General features: G+C 41.2%; 1 protein-coding gene across 2 annotated transcripts in view; it reads right to left on the bottom strand.

The window, feature by feature from the left end:
- Positions 1-7,596: 7,596 nt before the first annotated feature.
- Pggt1b (protein geranylgeranyltransferase type I subunit beta) overlaps positions 7,597-26,422 on the bottom strand; it is a 51,738-nt gene continuing 32,912 nt past the window's right edge. For both annotated transcript variants that reach the window (XM_034518084.2, XM_076912678.1), the window contains 3 exons: positions 24,524-24,708; positions 22,256-22,364; positions 7,597-17,488 (listed from right to left, as the gene is read on the bottom strand). In XM_034518084.2, the coding sequence (XP_034373975.1) occupies positions 17,307-17,488; positions 22,256-22,364; positions 24,524-24,708 (476 nt within the window). In that variant the 3' untranslated portion in view covers positions 7,597-17,306. The remainder of the gene's footprint in view (positions 17,489-22,255; positions 22,365-24,523; positions 24,709-26,422) is intronic.

Below are 26,422 nucleotides of genomic sequence, written 5' to 3'. Positions count from 1 at the left end.
ATGACTTTTAAAACATGTGTGTGTGTGTGGGGGGGAACAGAGAGTTAGAGAGTTTGGAGGAGGTCAGAGAAATCTGTAGGGACCAGTCAGTATTCCTATCATGTAGATTCTGTGGAGCAAGGCTTAGCAGCAAGTACTTGCTGAGCCTCCGTTTGTCTTTTAATAACGTATTAACGTCTCCGTAGCTCACTCTACTCTTTTTTAATGGGTATAATATTGACCCAAAGATTATTACAAGGATTTGAGATAATCCGTGTTAAGAATTTAGAATGGCAGCATGGACTGAGGGCTCAGCGAATCCTCTCTGTGGCTTCTGCTCACACCTGTGTCACCCATGACGTGGTGGTTGGAGTGTAAATGCAATCGGCGTACGAAGAGGAAAAAAAAAATCTCTGCTGTGGTTTCTTCGCTAGAGTCACAGAGCTGGGCACAGAGCTCAACAGAACACCGGGTATTTCTCAGCGAAGAGTTCCGTGCAGACTGGGAACACACACCTGCGTTGCTCTCATCCCTGCCAGAGTTTCTGAGCGGAGGAAATGTCGGTGTTGGTCTGAGTGGCAGGCCATCATGACTGACGATGTGCTTCTTAGCTGGAGTCCACATTCACTAGGCTGTGTTTCATGACCCTAGACTGCTTAACTGCTGCTGGACCGTGATTCCAATTTTAAAGCATGTGGGAGAGGAAATCAATGACTCTAAGTTTTACGTGTGTAGTAGAAGGACAGTTATTTTCGAAAATGCTGGAAACCGAGTCAACCATGCTAGCAGGCACTCTCCCACTAAGTGGTACCTCCTCTCTTGATGGCCTAAGTTGCCCAGGCTGACCTTGAACTTTCAACCTTCCTGCCTCAGCTTCCCAAGCAGCTAGCTTTCAGACAGGTATGCACTGTTAGGCCCGGCTGAAATCTGAAACCTTTCTGCAGAGAGTTTAGAGGCTGTAGGAGCCTTCGGGTTTGGACTATAGTATGCCTCCAAGTAAGCTCTGTAGCCATTTTCCACAGGCACAACGACAGGGACTAGTATATGGTGACACTCTGGGTAGGGCTCCCTTGCCAACGCTTACTCATATCGTCCCATTTGATCCCACAGAATTCTACAAGGCAGGCTCTGACGAATTTGCCCTTCTGAGTGGATCAGTGGATCAAGCAATAGAGTTAAGGAGAGGAGAGATTAAACAGTGGCTGTCTCCTGGCAGACCAGTCTCAGGCAGCTCCCGCAGCAGCCTTGGCCTGTATTTGTAAATACCCGACTTTTCTGCCTTTGTGTTTCAAGCCCGCTACTGGGCCCAGGGCTGGGTCTGGGTGCGCTTCAGTGCCAGGTGCCTTGAACTGTGGTCACACTTTTATCACCGGCACTCCGCCTTCCTTTCAACTGGCTCACAGGATTGTCAGTCCTTCCTGCACTGTTCTGACATCTGTGTGGAGGCTTGTTGCTTTGATGGGACCTTCCTTCATTTCTGTTCACTTTCAAGTCCCAGGAGGTCTCTGCCCCGGAGTCCAAGGTCAGCCCTCCAGGGGTTAGTTCTAAGGAATCTTTTGCAGCTATCCAGTTGGGTGAGACCAACCTCCTGTAATGGACATAAAATAATGGCGCTTTTCCTTGACCCTGCCAGGGACTGCCAATACAATCACTGCTCTTGTGGAGATGAGGGCTGGAGGGATAAGAGGAACTTTTAAAATTGTGCGTGTGCCTGTGTGCGCATGCGCTCACGCCGGTTTTTGCGTGTGTGCGTGTGTGCGTGTGTGTGTGTGTGTGTGTGTGTGTTTGTGTATTTGTGTTGTGACCTTTCCCTCTTGCCATTTTCTTCCCCAAACGTTTAATTCCTGCCTGTGATTAAAAAAAAAAAAATCAGGCAAATCTTAGTTGGGGAACACTGCACAAAATACATGACTCTCCTTAAAACTGCCTGTCATCAAGGACAAGCAAAGCCTCAGAATTGTCACAGCCAAGAGGACACGATGATGAGATATAACGTGGCATCCTGGAAGATGTCCTAGAACCAGACAGCCACGGAGAAAAGCCCAAGGAAATCTGTATATAGTTAACCACGATGCAGCAATATTGATCCATTAGCTACAATAATAAATAAACCAAAGCAAATGATGTTCAAATAGGAAGCTAGTGGAGGTGTTAGCGCTCTACGGCGTTCGCAGCTTTTCTATTAACCCAAGTGTCCTAAAGAAGGTTCTGCATGTTTTTTCAAAGCTCAGACTGTAAAGTCTGTGAGTTTCCTGGGTTTGCTGCATGGTATTCTCGTCTTCATGGAGACCTTGAATCGCTCACCTCTGCTGTGCGCTGGCCACTTTATAGACAAGCACATACTAGCTTTTATTGTTCCTGCGGATCCAGGTGGCAGTGAGTTTATGATTCCTGTGTTTCACAGTCCTGTGATCTGTATGGGGAACTGCTTGCTAAAGGTCACTAAATGGGGGTGTTGCTGGGTGTGGCTGTTTACCACGCCCAGTGCCTTTAGAGGTTGGGTGGGAAAGCCACCTAGATTAATTCAGTTCCACACGATTCAAAGACGTTAACTTGAACTTCTTCTTCTGCCTGGTGTGGGAGGAGACTGACAACTGGAGTTCAAGAAGCAAACCACCACCAACGGGGTGAGGGTGGGGAGTATGTATGTGAATGGACTTCACTAGAATAGAGATAGTTACTCAGTCCCAGGGCAAAGTCTAAGTCTGAAGTACCTAATAATTCTCACTAGGAGGGAAAAGGCTTAGTTCTATAGAGGCTCTGCAGCTGATGGGTTTTCAGAGCCTCAAGGCTTTTTGAAAGCTACTTGGTACCAGTAGGGGGACTGACTACACTAAGGCCAGTTTTCCTGGCAGGGCATTCATCTTACATTCAGCGGTCTGGTTTTTGTGAGAACGTGAAAGGGCTTTGATATACATGAGTAGCAAACTCACAGTCCAAGTAATTTGGCTAACTTCCGTGCCTCTGAAGTATGAATCCTCTTTTGTGCAGGATTTTCCAGGCTGTGAAACGTGTTGGGATCCCTAGAAGAGTGGACATAATCTTGAATTTTTTGCTGATGGCCTTAGGACTGATTAGCAAATGAAGTCAATGGAGAGGAATGGTCTTTTCTCATATCCTTGGATATTAAGACAAGGCGTGGTCCCCCTGCCCCTTTTCTTCTTCCTTCTCCTCCACTTCCTCCTTTATGTATGAGACAGATCTAGAAGATTCCTTCTTTGGACTCCTTCACTCTCTGTGAGATTTAGGAAGTCATTTTCTCTTTAGCTTTTAGTTCCAGACTCTCATAGATAGATAGATAGATAGATAGATAGATAGATAGATAGATAGATAGATAGATAGATAAATTTGTTAGAATGACTTACAGGCTGTTATCCAGCTAAGCCAACAATGGCTGGCTATGAAAGGAAAATCCAAGAATCCGTAAGTTGTTCAGTCAAAGCTGGCTGGATGTGTCAGCTGGTCTTCAGTAGATACTGATGCCAGTAGGCTCTAATGGCAGTGAAGGAATGGACTTGGTAGCAAGGTGAGAGCAAGCAGGTAAAGAACAAAATCTTACTTCTTCAATGTCCTTAAATAGGCATCCAGCAAAAGGTGTTGCCCAGATTAATAGTGTCCTACCTCAAGATCTGGATCAAAGATGTATGTCTTCCCATCTCAAGGGTCCAGATTAGAAGTATATTCTCCACATCAAACCAAGCAAAATCTTTCTCACAGGTATGTCCTCCATTTCTGGGTTATAATTCATTCCAGATAGAGTCAAGGTGACAACTAAGAATAGCCATCACAGGTATATACCCAAAAAGCTCTGCATCCTACTACAGAGATACCTGCTCGTCATATTCATTGCTGCTCCATTCATAATAGCTAGAAGCTATTGGTTGCTCTCTAGAACCTGATGATAAGGGCCTGTTGCTGAGGCCAACACTTAGGTCATCAAACATGGAGACGTTCATCTGGTGCCTAACTAGAAGCCTCACCCCTACTGACTAGTGTTCATGATGTTAGAAGGTACCCTGCAAGCTACTGGAGGGGAAAGACAATCATCAGCATCTAGAGGCGATGGATGAGTCCAAAGAAACACGATCTTTCCGATATAACAAGACTGATGTATATATGAACTCACAGACACTGTGGAAGCACACACAAGACCTGCACAGGTTTAAGCCAGATGATGTCCCAGCACTGAGAGAAGTAGACGTAGTTTCCGTCCTAACCCAAGAAGCTATTTGTAGTTGATTTCAGCTGGCAAAGGGAAAGTCAGTTTTCTCCAATGGAGTATCACCACTTGGATATCCATGGCAGGCCACATACCCAAGAGTAGCTGGTAACACAAAACGAATTCCATACTTTTGTTTTGTGCCCGGGGTGCGGGCATTCTGTTTGTTTTGGCTTTTTGAAGGGAGGGTCTTATTGGTTTTTTGTCTATTTTGGTTTCCATTTGTGTGTGTGAGTGTGTGTGTGTGTGTGTGTGTGTTTGTGAGAGAGAGAGAGAGAGAGAGAGAGAGAGAGAGAGAGAGAGAGAGAGAGAGGGAGGGAGACACCTAGGGAGGTGGATATTAGGTGTGACCTTGTTGGAGAAGGCATGTCACTGGGGGTAGGCTTTGAAGTTTCAAAAATCCAAACTAGGGCCAGTACTGTTTTTTCTATCTCTCTCTCTCCTCCTCTTCTTCTTCCTCCTTCTCTTCCTCCTCCTCCCCTTGCCCCCCATGCCTACTGCTCTCAGATTAGGATGTAAGCTCTCAGCTACTGTCCTAGCACCATACCTGCCTGACTGCTGACATGCTCTCTGCCATGATGGTTAAGAACCAACCCTACAGCCGGGCGGTGGTGGTGCATGCCTTTGATCCCAGCACTTGGGAGGCAGAGGCAGGCAGATTTCTGAGTTCGAGGCCAGCCTGGTCTACAGAGTGAGTTCCAGGACAGCCAGGACTACACAGAGAAACCCTGTCTCGAAAAACAAAAAAACAAAACAAAACAAAAAAAAAACAAAACAAAAAAAAAGTTAGAACAGTAACTAAGACAATCGTGTTTTTAAAAGGCTCCCAAGTGCTAGAGGTATAGGGTAGCTGAGAGAATATTTGCCTAGCATTCATGAAGACCCAGCTTCATGATCAGTTTCTAGTATCACCAACTGGGGTGTGGTGACTCACACTTGTAATTCTATCACCTGAGAGGTGGGGGCAAGAGGATCAGAAATTCAAGATCATCCCAGGGTGCCTAGCAAGTGTGAGGTCAGCCTTCGATACATAAAGGCTTCAGTCGAAAGTTTCTGCCCTATGTTCAGACAATAGTAAAATAATGGACGAGAAGGGCTACAAAATGCCATCCTTTCAGCACTACACAATCACACAACCACAAATCCAGATCTTCCCAGGGCCTGCAAAAGAATGCCTCCATCACGCATTACAAAAAGAACCAGAGAAAAAGACATCTGTTTTCAATGCCCCTCTCTCAGTCACCCCTCACCCCCAACTTTATCACAGAACTCTAGGGGAAAGCACATCTCAGCTATGTGCTCTACAGACCAGTAACGGTTAATGGAGAGCTTCCATCACGCTATATTTATAAGCACAGGAGAAGCATTATTGTCTCCCATAAATACTGTATTAAACATTCAGAAGCTAGGAACCAGTCTGCAATCCCCTGACTTACAGAAAATCTCATCTTAATAAACTGGAGTGAGCTTTTCGTGAAACAGGGACTCTCCAGTTATGTTGGTACATGCTTGTGTGCAAAGGAGAACTGTAGCAATTAGGACCAGGGCTGAGTCTCAGTCTATGATGTTTACACCTTTCTAAATATGTTTGAAAAGACTTAACAGTGCTTCCAGATACTCACCTGTCTACCTACATCTGCTACACCTGACATTTAGAATTCCTTCCTTTATAAAGACTTAGTTGACAATTTCATACATGTATACATGTATCTTGGCTAACCCCCACCCCTATTTTCCACCTAATCTTCTTATCCCTCCCATTTCTTACCCCCCTTTTTCCCCCCAGATTCATGCCGTTAGGTTTGGTTTTGTGTACCATTTTGTTTAACCAGGACTACCTCCACTGGTTTGGAGCCTGGTAGGGTTACAAATGAGAACTAAAGGCAATAACTCCCTCTCTCCTTGATCTACCCATAGAAAATGGTTCAGCAGTGAGGGACGGGATCTCCTGAGCCTTCTTCCAGCCATGTCTGGCTGGTGATGGAGGCATCCTTTTGCAGGCCCTGGGAAGATCTGGATTTGTGGTTGTGTGGTTGTGTACTGCTGAAAGGATGGCATTTTGTAGCCCTTCTCCCTATCTCCTGGATTGTGCTTTATTTTTCACCCTCTTGTGCAGCAATCCCGGAGACTTAGTCTCAGCACACTAAACAATCATAAGTCTCTGCATTCATGGCAGAGGCTTCTCTGATTAAGGCTAAGAGTGATTGTCTATGGGTTAAAAACATATTTAGAAGGCAGTTCAATGCTATGTCAATTTACCTATATAATAGAAAAAGACCTAGCACCTCAACCTTCATGGACTTTTGTGTGAGAATATATCATCAGGTATAGATTCTCTGATGCGAACCTCAAATACAATCTGCGAGAGATCTTCCAATCTCCAGTTTTGTGTATTCAGCTTAGCTCCTGTAGAGGCCCAGAGCTATAAAGGACCCAGTTGGAAAGTGATGCCTCACAGGATGGGGACAGTAAAATGTAAGGAATATGGGAAGTGAAGGCAGGGGACTCTTTAAGTCATTACATTGGGTTTAGAACTTTAAGCTGTCAGTCTACTCCAAGGCTGAGGATGCTGGTCTTCTCCAGTCCTGCATAGTTTCTGATGAGAACTCTACTGCCACATGCCTCTGCTCTGTACATAGCTATTTTTTTCTAATTACTGACCTTGAACAATTTGTTTCTTAAAGTTACGGATTTACACTTTAAGAAAAAGTCAAATTTGGAACTATTTTACCACTTCAGAACTTTGAATGCTCTCTCAACCTTGGAATGCCAAAGTCATGACATTAAGATCCTGAATACCGCCCAGTCTATGGATGGCATTTTCATTTTCAAAATGATTTCTTGTTAGTATTCTGTCTAAACTCCACCTCCAGTTACCTGGCAACAACCAGGTATGCTCCTCCCCACAGTTACCTAGCAACAGCCAGGTAGGCCTGGTCCACTATAAAAGGGGCTGCTTGCCTCCTCCTCTTTCTCTTACTCTCTTGCCTCTAGCTTCTCTGTCCCCTCCCCCCTTCTCTTCCTCTCTCTCCATGTGGTCATGGCCGACCTCTACTTCTCTTCTTCTCTCTTCTTCTTCCATCTTCTTCCCCCCACCTTTGCCCTATCTCCTGAATAACCCCCCCCCCCACCATGTGGTCTGGAGTGGTCTGTTTGCTGCGGTAGGACGTCTAATAACAACTAACATTTCTCTTTACATTTCATCTTGCATATGCTTCTACTGCTATGTTCTGAAGCTCACTAACCTCTTCTGTAACATCTTGCTGCCAATACTATCTCATCTCACTTTTTCATATGTACAAGCTGAGTCTACATTTTCCATGTCTGTATTTAATGTTTAATCTTTTTTCTACCCATTTTGAGCATACGCATTATAAGAATGTAGCTGTTAGGCCTGGTGATGGTGTTCTATGCCTTTAATTCCAACACTCAGGAGGCAGACACAGGCAGAATTTTTTGAGTTCAAGGACAGCCTGGTTTACAAATTGAGTTCCGGGACAGCCAGGGCTACACAAAGAAACCCGGTCTCCAAGAAGAAAAGAGAAATGCTTATGAACTCGTCTCCTTGTACTTTGACCTATGAACTCAACTTATCTTGATCTCCTAGAAACCTGTCTTCGTTGCCTGAGTCTCCTCTCTGTGCGATGGTTTAGGAAGTCTCAAAGAAGCAATAGAAAAAGTTGCTCATCTCATTTTTCTTCTGTCTCGCAGGGCCCACTTCCCATTGCCTGATATTTAATGTCTTTTTTTAAAAAAAGATTTATTTTATGCATATGCGTACACTGTTGCTGTCTTCAGACACCAGAATAGGCATTTTATTCCATTACAGATGGTTGTGAGCCACCATGCGATTGCTGGGAATTGAACTCAGGAACTCTGGAAGAGCAGTCAGTGCTCTTAACTGCTGAGCCATCTCTCCAGCCCGATTTAATGTCTTAATAGCCACCAGCCCATAGATTTCACTAAAGTTTTAATGTTTTCTTGAAGAAAATAAACCCAGCCTTTACTACTCTGTCTTGGGAAAGGTGGAGATTCCACTGTGCTCTTTTACAAAGTGAAGAAGCTCTTGAGAGGCAGGCAGATCTGAGTTTGAGGCTACTCTGGTCAACAAAGAGAGTTACAGGCCAGCCAGGGCTACAGAGAGAAGCCCTGTTGGTGGGGAGGGAGTTCACATCAACTCCGAATTGCAAGTCTTTAAAAGGGCACCTCTTTGATACACTGCAGCCATTATCATGGGACCAAAGTAACTCTTTAATGTTCTCAAATGGCTACTATATATCTAGACTTTCATAATCATCTCAAAATATCTGAGATTTGGTTGATAAGAACCCTGAGTGTACGAACTGTTTTGATGGCTACATCTCACTTTCCTTTCACTCTAGAGATGATGCTTTGTCCTTCTCCACTTTCCTTATGCCAAACCTTGCCAAGCACCAGACTCATCCTTGAACACTTCACTTTCTGGAGATGTTCCCCTGCTTCTTTGTGCTATCATTGTATCCGTTCCCATGTCACTTGTTAGTTGAATCCAGCAGCGACTCCATCTAGTCCCAAAACTTTGGTAAAGAATTGCGTGCTGTCAGAAGGCTCGTCATATCTGATTGCTCCCAGCATCTTCTAGAGATGCTAGTGTAAGTGGGCTCAGGTGGTAGCAACTCAAGCCTTCACTTTTAACGTCTCCATCACCATTTCTCCTAAAAGCTTCAGCATCCACTGATAACTGCTACGACAGCACTTAACTATTACTAACACATTGTTGATTCTGTTTACGAACTTTCTGAAAAAGGAGAACTTTCACTCATCAACTTAGGCCCATTCCTTTACTCTGAAGATGCAATTTGTTGACAACAGATACTACTTAACTGACTTGCGGGGAAATGAGCTAATTCTGAAGAAAACAATGTATTTAAACACTACCCTATTTAACCTAAATGCCACCCAGAGGCAGGTCTGCAGCCTGGTAACCTGTCCCGCTTTGCAGCATGGCTTCTCCTCCAGCCCTGTGGGAACCCAGGAAAGTTTATTCCTGCCTCATAGAGTTCTAATGCTGCACTGTATTTGCAGCGCTCAAATATTCCTTCATTTCTTAATTCACTTAATCAACATCTACTATTTGCTGTGTATGTGCTGAAAGTTTTGATGCTGGTGGTGTCCTCAAACTATGAATAAGCATAGATACATGTTGTGTGTGGCTTTGCTACCCTGCCTAAGCTCCAGGAACACCATGCTACCAGCCCCCACCCAGGTTCTCTTGGATCTACGGATAAAACACACACACACACACACATATTTAATTTGTTGCCAACCCACCTTATTGGCTCAATTGCCAGGCACTATTAATTTCCTGCAGCTAGTGTGCGCGTCCCAATACTCTTAGCTCATCACCTCAACGTGTCCAAGATTTAGTTGATCAACCACCTTCAATCCCAGCTCAACAACCCAAGCTCCTCCCCCCTAAAGAATCGGCTCATAACTGCTTGGCTTTTCTCCCTTTGAAGTGTGGCAAACACTCCTTTCCTCTCTCTCCTGTGTCTCTTGACTGTGGGAAGTCCCACTTATCCTTCTACCCAGCAATTGGCCCATGGCATCTTTACTGATAGATCAAGAACCAATTCTACCCCTACACTTCGCCTTTTTTGTCAAATAAAATAAAACTCCTAGGCATAAATTGAACAAAACCATAACAATCATGTACATTACAAAGCATGATATACAACTGACATCCAATCCATCATGATTTACTGCTGACCTACTGTACATTACAAAGCATGATATACAACTGACATCCAATCCATCATGATTTGCTGCTGACCTACAAAGGACCCCTGCAGACTGAAAGAGTGAATGAAGCATGCCCCCTGCTGCTGCCATTACTGATCTTACAAACCTAATGTCAGGCACCCTGCAGCAGGAGCTGAGATCAAGTTGCAAGAACCAAGCCACCGGTCTTTCCCAATGCCACAGAGCGGTGACTTGCTAGCAGATGACTTTCTCATGGTATGGAGAGTCCCAGAGTGAAGGCAAGCATGACTTTCTTAGGAAGCAATTTGGCAAGAGCTACCAGAATACGAAATGGGCAAAAGTTTGTCTGAACAATTCCATAGCTATAAACTTAGCATAAAGAAATATACAAATAGGCAGTGATATATTTTTAGGAATCTTACAGCAACACATTTGTAACTGTGAAAATCAAGGCACCAATGATAACTTAGGCACTACTCAACAATCGTTAAAATACACATATTAAGACATAAGTATCACTGAGTTACAAAACATTACAGAGTATATAGTATCTTGGCATATCGTGCAACATGCAAAGGTTCAAGACAGATAAAGCTATGTATTTAAGAACTTGGAAATATGTGAATAACTACAGAGGACATCCCAACATACTTAGCTAAAAGTTCTCTCTCTCACTGAATTCAGACATTGCCTTATTGTAGTCCATGAGCTGCAGAGACTGTTTCTAACACTTCGTTTCCCTTCTTTTATTGGATTATTTTTCAAAACCAAACTTTTAGTTCATTTAGCAATATATTACAAACACCATTCTTACTTGACACTTGTGTAGTATCACACTAGATAAATGTAACATAAACAGCATCTTTTCCCTATGACTTACAAATACATCAGAAGATCCTTAAGACAGAACATCATCTATTTGTGTGCTTAATCTAAATTTGCAGATATGCAATTGACCAAGCAAAGCATTTATGTGTTTAATTCTGATAGCTTTTGCCAACATACTCAGTGTCTAGTGGGGCTGGTTTCTTCTCACTTTTTCAGTTATATAGTCTGTTATATGAGAACAAGTATATTATTTATTGCAGTGGTAGTAACTTTACAAACTAACCCAAGAAGAAAACTGCTTTGAAGTTATCTTCCTAGTAACAAAAAGGCAAATCCTTGTTTGAGTCTATTTTGTCTCCCAGGAGTTTTCCTTTTCCAAAACTGGATTTTCTCATGTAGGTATTTTAGACATGTTTTATTGAGTTCATACATGAGTCTTTGTTTCAGTAATCACAAAGAGAGATCTTGCAGTTTGTCTTCTAAACTGTTTAGGTTTATGTAGACAAATATGAATGCAGATAGATAGATAGATAGATAGATAGATAGATAGATAGATAGATAGATAGATAATGAAGTTTTTTTTTTAACTAAACATTTTTATTGGATTGTATTTACAATACAGAACAGTACGCAAAGCATGATTGATTGAACAGCTTGGTAAATACTCATAAAATGTAGAATGCACCCATGTAACCAGCACCTAGATCAAAAACAAGCACTACCAGCACCAGAGAGCCCTTGTGTTCTCTTTAGGGCAAAGAAGCCAAGTAAAACCCAGTGTATTCCACATGGCTGCACTTGTACAGAGCACGAGTTGTACACAAACAGGTGGCCCTAGCCAGTCCAGATCCAGCCAGTCCTGAGAGCACTTAATTTTGGGCAGGGAGGAAGTGGCTGAAAGAGGGAGATTTCTGACGACACTTAGCCCAACCTTAAACTGTGGAAATGAAGGCCTTATTCATGCCCAGGTCTGCTAAATCCTACTGCTGCCTGCATGTTAACTACTACAGCTACTTAACTTGGTTGTTCAAGTAGATGGTCCTATTTGCCAGGTCTGAACTGTTCCCGATTCCTGTCTTTGCTCTAACTTCCGTGGTGAAAAGTTCGAGCATGGCGGTAGGTAGGAAAGGAGATAGTAAGCACACCCAGGCTCTGTCAGAAAGGCTCTTTGGTTACAATGGTAAGAAGCTTGCCTCTAGGGAAGAGTTGCCATGCCAGTGAATTATATATCAGTTTCTAATGAGAGTGCTTATTTCTATCAAACCAAATGTCTCTTAACACCATATTAAGATAGTCTAAAATTGAATTATCCTTGCACTCCTAATATAAGCTCAAATGAGCCATGATTTTATTCTTTCTTTCAAGTGCTACTGAGTTGTGGGTCTAATTTCGGAATAACTCGTATTGATACTTATGTTTGTATTTGCAGATGTGTGGGGGCCTGAGGCCAACCTCAGTTGTTCTTCAGCTCTTCACATTGGGTTAAAATTTATTATTTGTGTGTGGGGGCACTCATGCCATGGGCATGCATATGGAAGTCATAGGATAACTCTGTGAAGTTGGTTTTCTCCCTCCACTTTCTATGGATTCTAGAAAATCGAATTCAGGTTGCCAGGCTTGCACAGCAAGAGCCTCCACTAACTCAAACAGCTCATCTGGCCCACCTTATCTTCTAGACAGGGGTTGTCAGGGGGTTTGAAGCTCATCAGTTAGGCTGGGCTGGCCAACCAACACACTCCAGCAGTCTGCCTCCCTCTGCCTCCTCTGAGCTGGGAACAAGAGCTCAGCATCAGGAGCAGTTCTTTACGTGAGTGCTGCAGATCTATCTCAGGCCTCCATGACGGAGTGGCAAGCATTCCTGAAAGAGCTACTGCCCTGCTCTCTGGAGACAGCAGCAAGCCAGACTTACCTAAAATTTCTTTTCTTTTCTTTTTTTTTTTTTTTTCTTCAGTTTTTTTGGAGACAGGGTTTCTCTGTGTAGCCCTGGCTGTCCTGGAACTCACTCTGTAGACCAGGCTGGCCTTGAACTCAGAAATTCGCCTGCCTCTGCCTCGCAAGTGCTGGTAAAATGTCCTTTTTCATACAATTTCTATTGTGTTTTTTGAATCATTGTTATTATACCAACCTTACAAAGTAAATACAGAAAAAAAAATTCTTTTATGTAGTAATTTAAGATTCAAGATCCCTTCTCTAGCTTCTGAAATTATTAGAGCGACATTGAGATTCTTCAGTCTTCCAAGTCTGTACAATGTTCTTTTATCTGCATTTCCCTATGGCAGTTGTATTCTCTGTATTAAATTTTATCAATTAGTATTTTTCTCTAAAAATTTCATCTCTGAATTTGTGTGAGATTCCTCAGACAACTGGAAACAGTTGTTTAACACCACATCCTCCCGCTCACTTCACGTTTCCTACATGTCTCTCCTGCCTCTTAGAGGTTAGCTAACGGGTGATTTCCCTGAGCACTCTTACTATGCCAAGAAGCTTTTGAATTTCTTGGCTTTAGACTAATTGCCTCTTGCTCTCATCTTTCCTGCCTCCTTTCTCTGCTTTGTTTTGTTTTGTTTCTTGCCCCACTTCTGAGACCATGGGCATCCCTGCAAACACTGCAAACTCTCTCTGTGTCACTGATTGCCTTGTCCAGGGTGAAGTCCCAGGGGCAGGGGCCTTGCATGTGTCTCTGTGCTCCTGCTGGTGAGGAGCTGCTCTGCTTACTTTACCTTTAAGAACCAACTGCACTTTTACATCTTACTTTTTTCAGTGAAGTCACAGTTGTGAAGGAAGGGTTGCTCTATCTTTCTAGCTCCCTTCCATTTCCTGTGATTTAAGTGACTATGTATGCCCTATGTGTATGCATCTATATTTACAGGCTTTTCCTACCAACATTTATTTTAGCTGTTTCTTCTTTATGTCTCATGCCTATCCTGTCCAATTTGGATTCAATTCTAGCAGCTTCTTCCCAGTGCTGTGCTTTACCTCATTAATTTCAAAAGGCATACAGTATCAGACCAGGCCTCCCACTCTTTCAGCACTCACCAGCCTGCAGACAGGATTCTGTAGAGCTCTTCTGAGTTTCAGCCATCATTTTCAGACTGGCCCACTGTCCTTTGAAGTGACAACACTGCAATGCTCCCACCTGCAAGGCCTCAGACTACGGCTGCTCTTGCCTACATCCTCCGCACATATGTTCTTTCACTTGTATTCTGAGGCTCATGGGGGACCACCTGTCACCTAGTTCTGCAGTGACCATGGCTATATTTGCTACTCCTTCTGTTACTTATGTTGACAGTTTAAAATAAACAAACAAACAAAAAGCCCCCCCCCCCAAAAAAAGCCCCTACATCACTGGCAGCATCTTCCTTCAGTTTAAACCCTGTTAAGAATTCTATCATACAAGATTTTACACTTTTATGATCACATGAAACTATAGTTGGATACCTACTCTATCCAAAGTGCTTTTTTATATATACTCCCACATTCATTCCTGACTCAGCTCAGTGAATGAAATTCTGTTACTTCATCTTACCAGTGGCAGAACTTCGTCCAAGATCATGCTGCACAATGGACAGATAAACTTCGAATCACCGAGCTTCAGATAACCTCCTTCTCCCCCTCTCTCACTTCTTAAATTATGACCATTGTCAGCAAAATGTATATTTGAACTTACTTACTTATAACTACATATTTTAAAACCTAATAAAAACAAATATTACAGGTCAAACCTAAAAATGTAGGTGATAAACAAATGTTTCTTGCCACTATTCTTCAGAAAGTCCAGAAAGAGGAGGAGAGAGGCTGGTGAGGAGCGAATGGGGCTGCACACCTGAACCACGCGTTTGTCTTCTTACTATGCCACTGCTTCTAGAAAACATTATATATGTTGCTTATAATTTATTAATAAATATTTTCCTTATACATAACTATTTAGGAAAAGCTAGAAACAATTTTTCTGTACTTCATAACAACTCAGTATTTTTTGGTTGGTTTCTATGAAACATGAACATTCACTGGTCCATAACGTATCACATGGAACCTTATCTTAGACATATTAGAATCATTCTGCCATTAGTATTCCTTTGCTAGCAAATTATTCAAGAAGTGTGAAAATATAAATTACTTTTATATTATAAATCTATTTTATAACCACTTTTTGTTGCTGTTGTTTTAGACAAAATTTCTCTGTGTAACCCTGGCTGTCCTGGAACTAACTCTGTAGACCAGGCTAGCCTTGAACTCAGAGATCCACCTACCTTTGCCTCCAGAGTGCTGGGATTAAAGGTGTGAGTCACCAACTCCTGGCAATAACCATGTTTCTTACTTTTTAACAACTAATAGTAACTCAGGAAAAGCACTGGCTTGAAATACTTCTATAGCATTTCCAACATGCTACTTCAGCTCTTAATGTCTGGTAGATAACTCAGTTTGAGACAGGAATGGTTAATATTGAGATTAAATAGAAGCAACTGGAAAAACTCGTGAAAAGATAACATTTCTTGTTAAAGCTTTTCTCTCCACCACAGGAAGACTTATTTCTAATTAGGATTTGGTTGGCTTATTAGTTTGAGGGCCAAGGATCAAAGCCAGGGACTTCAGGCCCTTGTGCCCATCAGGCAGCAAGCTAAACTCCCAGCACTACAAACTCAAGTCTAAAGCCAAGCTTGCAGATAAGAGATTATTTTTTAATCTTATGCTGGTTTCCCTTTAGAAGAACTATGATGTAGAAAATATCTCTCTGATTTAGGAAATAAATGAAAATGCTATTATCTATCCAGGGACACTTGTAACTTAGCTTTTACAATGATGTCTATTGATTAATACAACTCTTATTACTACCAAAACTAACAAACCCATTTCCTCCAGTGAAGAAATTTCCTTCTTGCCACCAAGTCATAGATGTGACATGTTGATTGCTAACAAAGGATTTTCACACCATCTCCTTTTGGTTGTTAGTTCACAGAACTAAGACAATAAAACAAGACGACAAGTAAGTGAAACCCAAGTTTATCCCTCTAAATGAATGTATTTCCCTCCCGCTTAGCCAAAAATATAAAAATATAAATGATTATGTATACTTCAGTGGTTCTGTTTATATTTAAAGATTTACCAAACTTAAAAACATTAGAAAAGTATTTATAGGTTGAGTATCACTATCCAAAATGGTTGGAACCAAAAGTAATGTTTCAGAGTTTAGACTCTGTTTTCAGAGTCTGCATATACACTTTTTACCTTGTGGACAGGAGGGTCTAAATACGGAATACATTTATTTCATGCACTTTATTCATTAGTTTCAAGTAGTTTTATACACTATTTCAGAGTCTCTGAAATTTACTTGTGATTTTCCAATTGTGTCATACTGTCAGTTAAAAAATTTAGATTCTGGAGCATTTCAGATACTGGATTTTATTATTATTATTTTGTTGTTGTTGTTGTTTTGTTTTGTTTTCTGAGACAGGGTCTCATGGTATAGCTCCAGCTGGCCTGGAACTCATTCTGGAGACCAGACTGGCCTTGATCTCAAAGATATCTGGCTGCCTCTGCCTCCTGAGTCCTGAGACTAAAGGCATGTGTCACTATGCCTGACCCAGATATTGGATTCTGGATTAAGGATGCTCAACCTAGTAGACAGGGGATGAAGCAGTTAACTATAGTGGCCACAAAACACTGAAAAAAAAAAATCTAAGCATCTTAAAAGAACTCAGCTATAGCTATACAAGTATAATTTACAGTTTCTCAGAAGAATAAAACACTGAATGTCTTTTCTGTAGATAGCAAAGATTGTTTCTTCCCTTGCCCCAGACAAATGGCAGTCAATGATTTGGGATTAAAACAAAACACAACAGGTATTCACCTAAGGAACCTCTAATAAAGACATAACTTTTTCATTCATAATTAAACAGTCAATTACTCCCCTCAATAGGTAACATTCTCCCTTTAGAAAACTATAGTATTAGTTAAGCCTACTTTTTTTCTTATATGAACTTTTAATTTTTATTTGTACAGGTTATACAAGTCTAGTTGGCACACCTTAAGAATAACACAAAATATGCTATTCTTTAAGAAAATTATGAGACCATCAATTTTTAAAGAATAATCCCAGATACTTAATTCAGTAAAACAAATTTCTTACCATCAGCAGTAGAGGTTTAAGTGATCATTAAATTCTCACCTGAAGATTATCAATGCCATATGAAGTGTAAACTTGTTTTGAAGATTTGTGTCCATTTTGTAAGCCAGAACTTGTACTGAGGGTTTTAAGAAGATAACCTACAAACATATAGTCAATCTGCCCCATGAAATGTCTCAGAAACACAGTATAAACAGTTAAGAACCATACCAGAGTCCTGCTGATGTCCAAACTTCAAGAAGGATTTTCTTGAAATCCAGTACAGTGGTTACTGGCTCAAGAGCACATCCTGAAGTATTAGCAGTACAAGCTTTTGACTTTTAAGACTACCCCTTAAAGAAGAGCACACTTGGTTACACATGGCTTTTAACCTTGAGCTACACTTATGCTACAAACCCATTACCCCAGGGTTAGTCAAGTGGAAATATGGACATTGTCTGAGCACTGTTTAGAGTCCTTGGTCTTCCAGCTTTGATGGAGATCTCGGAGGCGCTCAGAAGTTCGAGTGCTTACATTCAGAGCAGGATGAACTTTACAAATTCCACTCTCCTCCATTAGTGATAGCCCACAGATCCCGAAGTACGCATGTAAAGCATCTGGAAAGGCATTTGAAGCCACAATTAGCCCTCTCACTTGTACACACTGCAAGGTATCTACAGCAAATCACTACATTTAAAATTAGAGAAATGCTAGTTTGTAAAAGAATTAGTCTCAATTTCAAACAGTGTTTTTGAAAGTCAGCCAAAATTATGTATTTTACTATAAAAATTATTATTATTAGAAGAACACATCACATGATTTTCTTGCCTATGTTCTCTAAGGATCTGGACAGCAATACCTTCTGCTGACTATAAAACACAGGGAAAAAATAATTTATATTATATAATAATTTTTTCTTTTATTTCCAATTTTGTTTTTGTGAAGTTAACTACAACCAGGGCCTTCTAGATGCTCAGTATGTCCTTTACCAGAGTCTTAGAAAATTTTCTAAACATAAAAACAAAAATAGCTTCTGAAACCAAGCAGGCACACCTGCCCGCCCCACCCGAGCTTTGTCTCATAGATCCTAGGCATACACCAACCCTGTGTGCAGTGCTGGAAACACAGAGGCCACCTGGAGTGCTGCTGTGCAGCTTCTGACCTGACAGACGGCACAGACTCACTTTCTGCGGTGGCTAGAAATAAACCCTGTGCTCTAGCCTCCCACTTAGAGAGAGCCACAACCCTCTACTGAGTAGTCATGAAAATGCATGGCCTCTGCCTGCCCGAGAACCTTATATAGTCTTCTCAAGTGCTCAGAACTCTGCAGTTACAGGACACACACATACACACACACACACAAAAAAGGTTTCAGAGCAGCCAAGAATGCATTTCTATTTTTGAAATGGTCAGCATTTAAGATCCTAAGAGCTATTAAAGTTCAGAATACCTTCACAAGTCTAACTTTGTCACAAGCTAAATAGCTCACTTTCCTCTAATTTTCAGAGTAAAAGAATAATTTTCCCCCTATTTCTTATAGTTACTCTAAAATTACAAGGTGAACAAAGCACTATTAACCTTGTTTGGAGATCAAAAAACTTTCAAGAAAAAAAAAAAAAAAAAACAAGGAAAAAGAAAGGACTGGAGAGACAGCTCCACAGTTAAGAGCACTGGCTGCTCTCTGAGTTGTACCATCCACAGTTCATAATCATCTGTACCTCTAGTTCCAGGGGAGCTGACACCTTTTTGTAGCATCTGCAGGCACAGCACGCATGTGGTGCACAAATATATACACAGGCAAAATATCCACACACGTAAAATAAAGGTTAAAAGGAAGAGGTGGAATGGCAAGGGGTGTGACACACACTGAGAATAGTATCAACTGGATCTTACAGAAAATCTCAATCTCTCCATATGAAATTTTTTCCTCAAAAGAAGTTTTATAAAGTCAGAGATCTGCTTTTAATTTTAAACCACCAATCATTAAAACAGAGCAAACCAAAGCAAAACTACCCAAGCAGTCTAAAACCCAAAGCCCTCTTCTGTAGACAGTGATATAGTCTCCACAAGAGTAACAGAAGCCCTGACTCAAATCTGCTACTTATCTTACTAAAACAGTTAAGACGTTCATCGGGAAGACAGTAGCTCAGAGGTTTTCCTATAGGCTCACGGAGCAGGTCTTGCCCACAGACCTTCTGTTCAATGGTGCACAGGAGACACTGTCTCTAAGTCAGCCTCGTACCCACCCACATATAGATACAAACAACTAAATTTAGCAACTGATCTCTTTGGAAAAAAGCTTCAAGAATTTCCCCCTAAAACAGAAATGGAAAGCTAGGCCTGGTGGTGGTCCACACTTTAAAGCCAGCACTTAGACAGCAAGAGTAGGAGGATTAAGAAATAATTATCGAGCTGGAAAGATGGCTCAGCAGTTAAGAGCAATCACTGTTCTTCCAGAGGTCCTGAGTTCAATTCCCAGCAACCACATGGTAATTCACAACCATCTATAGTGGGATCTGATGTCCTCTTTTCTTCTGGTGTGCTAAGACAACTACAATGTACTCACATAAAAAAAAAAAAAAGAAAGAAAAATCAAAATGATCTCTGGCTATGCAGTGGGTTCAAGAGGAACATGGGCCATATCATAAGATCCTGTCTCAAAAACCTACAACCCACAAAAATAAAACTTCACGGTACCTGAAATAATTGGCATTTCAAACATATAAGATGGATTCAAAAGATTGAATTTCTGTTATCTGTTAAAACACTGCCAGGCTGATAGGTTAAACAAAAGGGGGGTGGACCAGGACCAAAATAATCACTAGATTTCTTAGACATCAAACTTATTTACAGCTATGTGGCTATGTATTATACATACCACCCCCCCCCCAAAAAAATCTCAAAACTATTATTTTGCTTGAGAAATTTATTTGTAAAAACATATCTTGGGGGCTGGAGAGATGGCTCAGTGGTTAAAGAGCAGTGACTGCACTTCCAGAGTTCCTGAGTTCAAAACCCAGCAACCACATGGTGGCTCACAACCATCTGTAATGAGATCTGATGCCCTCTTGTGGTGTGTCTGAAGACAGCTACAGTGTACTCATATAATAAATAAATAAAATCTTTAAAAAAAAAAACATATCTTGGTGTATGCCTTAAGTATCCCACATTTTTCTCTAAGACAACATGTTTTTAGTTAAAAAAAAAAAAAAAACAGGAGCCTATTCTTTATGTTTTGATTCAAGTGCACACTCCAAGCACAGAAGCTCTATAGAGATGAGCAGAAAAGCAGTCCCTAGTGCCATGATAACTAAGACCATGATCTCTTAAAATACTTAAGTAACCATTCCTTAGTGTGAATCCTCCAATAATATGTGATCAAATACACCAGAGCTCTCCATTATTTTATATGGTTTTTATAGACGAGCTACAAACAGGCTCATTTTGTTGGAAGAAAATAAACACGGGGTGAGTAAAGGCTGGAGAAGGATACTAGAGAGGGGTGCTAGTTTGGGGGTGTCAGTCATATAGTCTGAGACTATTTGGTTCCTGTGTTTTAGGTAATGAGCATGAGAACCCAGAAACTAAAGTTTCTGTCTAAAGAAATGAATTGAAACCAGAGTAGTGGCCTTTACTCCCAGCACTTGGGGAAGCAGAGTCAGGTGGATCTCTGTGTTTGAGGACATCCTGATCTACTAGTAAATTCCAGGCCATCTGGGGGCTACAAAGTAAGACTCTATCTTTAAAAAAAAAAAAAAAAAAAAAAAAAAAGCTAACTGAAACTGCCAAAATTTATGGGGAGCAAGTGATACTTGTAATTCAGAATCTCAGAAATTTTGATTAACTAAGTTAGTATATGTTCACTGTACACAATGAGTTGCATAAGACATTTTCATTGAAGAGTATCATGTGTACTGTCCTTTCTCTCCACCCTGACAGTCTCTGTTGCTTTAGTGTCATATACATATAAATGATCTGTGTTCCTCTGAAGTCAAAGATCCCAAACAAGAGAAAATGGAGCAGGTACCTGTCTGAGCCTCATGCATATTTCTTAATATGAGGGTCTCCAGTTGCAACCATTTTCTGCCAACAACATAATTTCATTCTTTATGGCTAACTACCATGTGGATCAGAAGGAACTAACTCAGGCTGTCAGGCTTTTGCAGAAAGTGTCTTCACCTAGTGATCAATCTCACCAGTCCTAATTTTGCAGTTTATGTTTTTTGTTTTTTTGTTTTTGTTTTTCGAGACAGGGTTTCTCTGTGTAGTCCTGGCTGTCCTGGAACTCACTCTGTAGACCAGGCTGGCCTCGAACTCAGAAATCCGCCCGCCTCTGCCTCCCAAGTGCTGGGATTAAAGGCATGCACCACCACTGTCCAGTGAGCAATGTTTTTAATATGTTGTTTGATTTGGTTAATGTTTAATTTGGTTTTAAGAATTTTTTTTTAAACTTAGAAATCTCTCTTGTTCCCTTCAGAACTCAGTGTCCTGGTTAGCCTTATCACTGTGAAGTAATCGAGAATCACTTGTGAAGAGAGAACCTCAGCTGAGAAATTACCGAGTTCAAATTGACCTGTGACCATGTTTGTGGGGCACTGTCTTGATTTGAATATAGGAGAGCTCGGCCCACTCTGGTTAGTAACATCACTAGGCAGGTGATCCTGTGCTGTATTAAAACGATAGCTTGAGCATAAGATAATGCAAGCCAGAGAACAAGCCAGTAAGCAAGTGAAATGACTTCTCAATAATGTATAAGCCTAGTTGTATAAGCCAAATAAACCCTTTCCTCCTCAAGTTGCCTTTGCCAAAGTAATATTACAGCAACAAAAAAATCAAACTAGAACACTGTTAGCTCACATCAAAGCTAATAACCCTGATATCACAGCTCGTAATCCTGATGCTGTAGATGGGCCAAGTAACCCTCGGTTAGGACACATTCAGAACATCTACCTTACACATAAAATAAAACATTGCTCAGTACTGGGGATGTGGAGAGATGCACACCATACTAATAGAACTTAACAATTTACCCTCCCTTTATACCTTAAACCTGTCTCAAATATAATGTTTATGATTTATATTTTGTATGTAGCTATGGGTAGGTGCATGGGTGCATATACAGAGGTCAAAGGACAACGTGTGGGGTTGGATCTCCTCTTCCACCACGTGGGTCCTGAGAACTGAACCCAGGTCACGGGTGTGGCAGCAGATGTATTATCCACTGAGTCATTTCACTGGCCTCCAGATATTATCTTTTATAAAACATATTATTTACTATAACATTAGTGGCAGTATTTTCTATCATATACAATTTCTGAAGAAGACATAAACTTACAAGGTCTACTCAACACATACTCCTTTAGATTTGTGTCAAATGTCATTACCTGGATGACTGTCTGGCCATTTAGCAAATCCCCCAACAAGGCGATCCTGAGTTGATAAGATGTAATTCCTATTCTTCTCAAAGTTAGTGTACTGGAAAATTTTCAAAAGCTGAAAACAAAATGACAAGAATTAACAGGCACAAAACTTCTTATTGGCCTACAGCTCACAGCTCAGCTAATGATCACTCAGGCTTTTTCTAGCTTAGACTCGCAGAGCAAATCTCTGGAGACCTGAGCACTTAAATTAGCCAACTGTGGTTATCTTTTTTATTTGATTACCAAGCTTATTAGCAGGAAGGTTTGATATTGTCAAGATATGACTTCTACCCAGGCACATCTATAGATTCAGTAAATACCTACTAAAATTACACACATAACACATGCAGAGGAAGATTACTTAGGCACAAAAAGGAAAATTTTATATATATTAAAAAACTAGATGGCTCCTAACATTATGCTAAAGTAAATAAGGAAAACACAGGGGATAAGTATTGCATAACTGTGATATATGAGCATGATAATGATAGTTTACAATGGACTCAACACGATCTAGAGTCAACTTCTGACAAAGCGTTGGACATACCTGAGATGGAAGACCCATTCTAAATGTGGGCAGTACTATTTCCATAGGCTAAGATGGTGGACTGCATAGACAGGAGAAGCTAAGTGAGCCCCAGTAATCCCTGCTCTCTGCTTCTCAACTATGGACAAATGTGATGGGCCACTCCCTGCTCCTGCTGCCAGACCTTCCCTGCCACAGTGAGATGTAACTCCCAAAACTCTTAAGCCTAAACAGACCTTTCCTTTTTCAAGTTGCTTCTGTCAGGTATTTTAGTAACATGATGAGATGCCCAGAAAGGACACATGGAGACAGCGAATACAACATGGACTACAGGAAGCTGGGGAGAGGACAGTGAGATACTACTGCTGACAGGATCAGAAGTCATGTGTACAATGGCAATGGTGGTTATATATTATTTTGGACATCATTATTACTACTGAGTGGTTAAAGTGCTAGACATACTATGCTATAAGTTCATAGGAGCATTACAACAGAACAAACAGCTTGACAACTCAGACCCTTTTGAGTAAAAGGAGAGATGGTCTGGTATTGGGAGCTTCCGGGTGTGATGCTGCAGGAAACATCATCAATCACTTAGTGACACTTAGTGTGGAAAGTAATTACAGCTCACGTTAGGTGTGGTATTGATACAAGCAGTGTTGTTTTTAAGTTATTTTCATTTAGAAGACATATTGAAGAATTTCCAGAAAACAAAGATTGTCTTGACGTCAACATGGTGACTGGGAGGAGCGAGTATGAGATGGATGAAATACAGCTGCTCTGGGATGGCCAGTACTAATGATGCAAGAGGGATTCATGGGCCTTCAGTACACTATCCTCTCATTTTATCTATGTCTGAACACATTTTTAAATGGCATTAGAACTAAATAGATATGCTATTGCCTTCATTTTAAACCAGTCTATTTTCAGATTTGTTTCAACCACATGCATGGTTTTTAGGAAGGAAAAATAGGACTTCGGTGGTCTGAATAGGTAAGCTCCCCCCACCCCCAAACTCCTGTGTTTGAAGGCTTGGGTCGTCTTATTGGAGGAAGTATGTTGCTATAAGGGCAGGCTTTGAGGTCTCCTATGTTCAAGTTGACCCAGTGTGACACATAGTCCCCTTCTGCTATCTGTGGATGAAGATGTAGAACTCTCAGCACCATGTCTGCCTGCACTCTGCCATGCTTCCCACCATGATGATAATGGACTAAACCACTGAAACTGTAAGCCAGGCCCAAGTAAATGTTGTCCTTTATAAGAGCTTCTTTGGTCACAGGGACTCTTCACAGCAGTGACACCCTAACTAACACAAAGACATTACATACAAGATGAACACAAGCTCTGTAATATTCAGAACATCTGCACAAAGGATGGTTCTTAAGAGTAAAGGCATTTCAAGATGAAAATGATATAAATAATGGCTCAGTGATTTTATGTAGCAAATCTAATCAGTGAATTTTGGAAGTTTTAGGCAAAACAAACAATTTAAAAAAAAAGAAAAATTTCAAATGAATTTCCAGTGATTGTCTAACATTATCTTTTTAAGTTAACTTCCTGTTTCAAGGTATGGCTTCCTGATTGATCCCTGTCGTAGATGCTCTAGTTAGCTTTACTAACAAGATGTCTGGTCTAATGGGTGTGTAACAAGTCCTACAAACATTTTAAGCAGGTACAGGTATCATGTGGCTTGGGTGTCTTATTACCTTTAGCGTAGCGCCCACCCAGAAGGAGTAGCAGGTGTCAACCGGCTTGTTCGGTCTTCCGTGGTACCCGTTCTGCTGCCTCATTATGCACCACCTCTTTATCCTGTTCAGTTCTTTCTCTGAAAAAACTTCTTCCAGTTTACCCATCAGGCACAGTGACGCAATGCCACAAAAGGTGGATCCTCCTGATGATCAAAACACAAACTGTATGTCTATGGGCCTATGAAAGCAGCACGACATGTCGGGAGAGGGGAACAGTCCCATTAGCCTACAGGACAATGAAATAAAGTTCAGTAACAAACTCAAAATACTACAATAAAGTCTCCCGTGTCAACTGGCAAAAACAGAATAGAATTTAGAATAATTTAAAGCTCTAAGACATTATACTTAAAAGGAGCAAGATCAAGGAATCTGTTCCAAATTACATGATTTACATTTACACCAGAACTAATTCCCTTAGGTTCCCCATAAGTTTCTCTATGTCTACAGTTCTGCATCCAGGGAGGCAGCTGAGAATCCAAACCATTAAAAAGCAAACGGCTTCTAAACAGACTTTCCTCTTATCACTTCCTAGCTAATTCAGCAAAACAGTATTACATAGGCATTACTGCCCAAGAGATTTAAAGACAGGAGCAGCAACGCAGGCTATATGCCGATTAAACTCTGTCCCATAATGGCTTTATCACTCAATTTTGTGAATTTTATTAGCAATCATGTTTGTATATACCAAGTTATCCAGAAGAATCTCTGTCCTCTGAAACATGGAACTTAGGGTAGTCAACAAGCACATAGTCAGAAGTAGAGCAGGAAACTAAGCACGCAGGCGCACAAAACAAGTACACTTTTACTTAAGCACCGGAAAACATAAAGAGAAAGAAGTTCATGGAAATTCAGTGTTCAAAGGAAATTAAGACCAAAGGGATTTAAAACATTTTTGTTCTGGATTAAGGAGTAGAGATATTTTTAAAGAACCATAGAAACAAATTAATTTCTATTATGAACCTTGAGAGACAAAAACAATTGTATTCATCACAAACTCAGACAGCCCAATTCTTACACAATACATTCAGACTGTACCCCTCCATAGTGCTTTGCTCCTGGTCAATTAGTGGGATAAAGTGAGCACACTTGGCAACCAAGGCCCAGGAGGTCACCATCTGCCTGGTGAGTCTCTCTGTCTACATACACTGACCATGCAAAAGATAGAGACAAAACAAACAACTTAGAAAAAGGAGAAAAGAACATCACCAAACCCAATATATTACATATTTAGAATGGGGAGTTAGGAATAACAGCACATGAAAAAGCAAGAATATCATTAAGCCCAAACAGTTCAACCTCAACTTGCCAAGCACGGGACACAAAGTACCACACAGGACAACCGACTGCACACATATCAATGCACAAGTATACTGTAGGTGAGCTCAGGAAGTAAGATGCTAACGTTTACAGCCCAGTAGATCAACAGGGACAATGAAAGCAGCATGAAGCCAGTCTTACAGAAATCAGAGCTTGCTCAGGGCTAGATAGGGACAAAGGACCAAGTTTTGCCTAACAAATGACACTGGGACAATGAAAGGAAGGCAAAGCTCACACAAAAGGAAAACAAGGAGAGGGCATGTTGGCAATCCCCCACAGCTCAGGGAGCTGCTGGAGGGCTACCGGGCCTGAGCACTGGCAGGCGGTGAGGCCCCAGCACAGCCCTTTACACTTGGAGACTGTTTATTCCTGAGTCCTATGCTGGCTCATCCTGATTGTCAATTTGATAGGATTTACATTTCCTGTGGAAGTTTCTACCTTAGGGTAGCTGAGGTGGAAGACCCACCCTAGGGAGAATGGCATCATTACAGTAGCATTCATCTCTCTGCTTCCTACCTGCAGATGAGTGTGATGCCTCAA

This window comes from Arvicanthis niloticus, chromosome 14, assembly GCF_011762505.2.
Source record: "Arvicanthis niloticus isolate mArvNil1 chromosome 14, mArvNil1.pat.X, whole genome shotgun sequence".
In the NCBI taxonomy this organism is placed as follows: domain Eukaryota; kingdom Metazoa; phylum Chordata; class Mammalia; order Rodentia; family Muridae; genus Arvicanthis; species Arvicanthis niloticus.
This window is presented reverse-complemented; position numbering and strand designations above follow the sequence as displayed.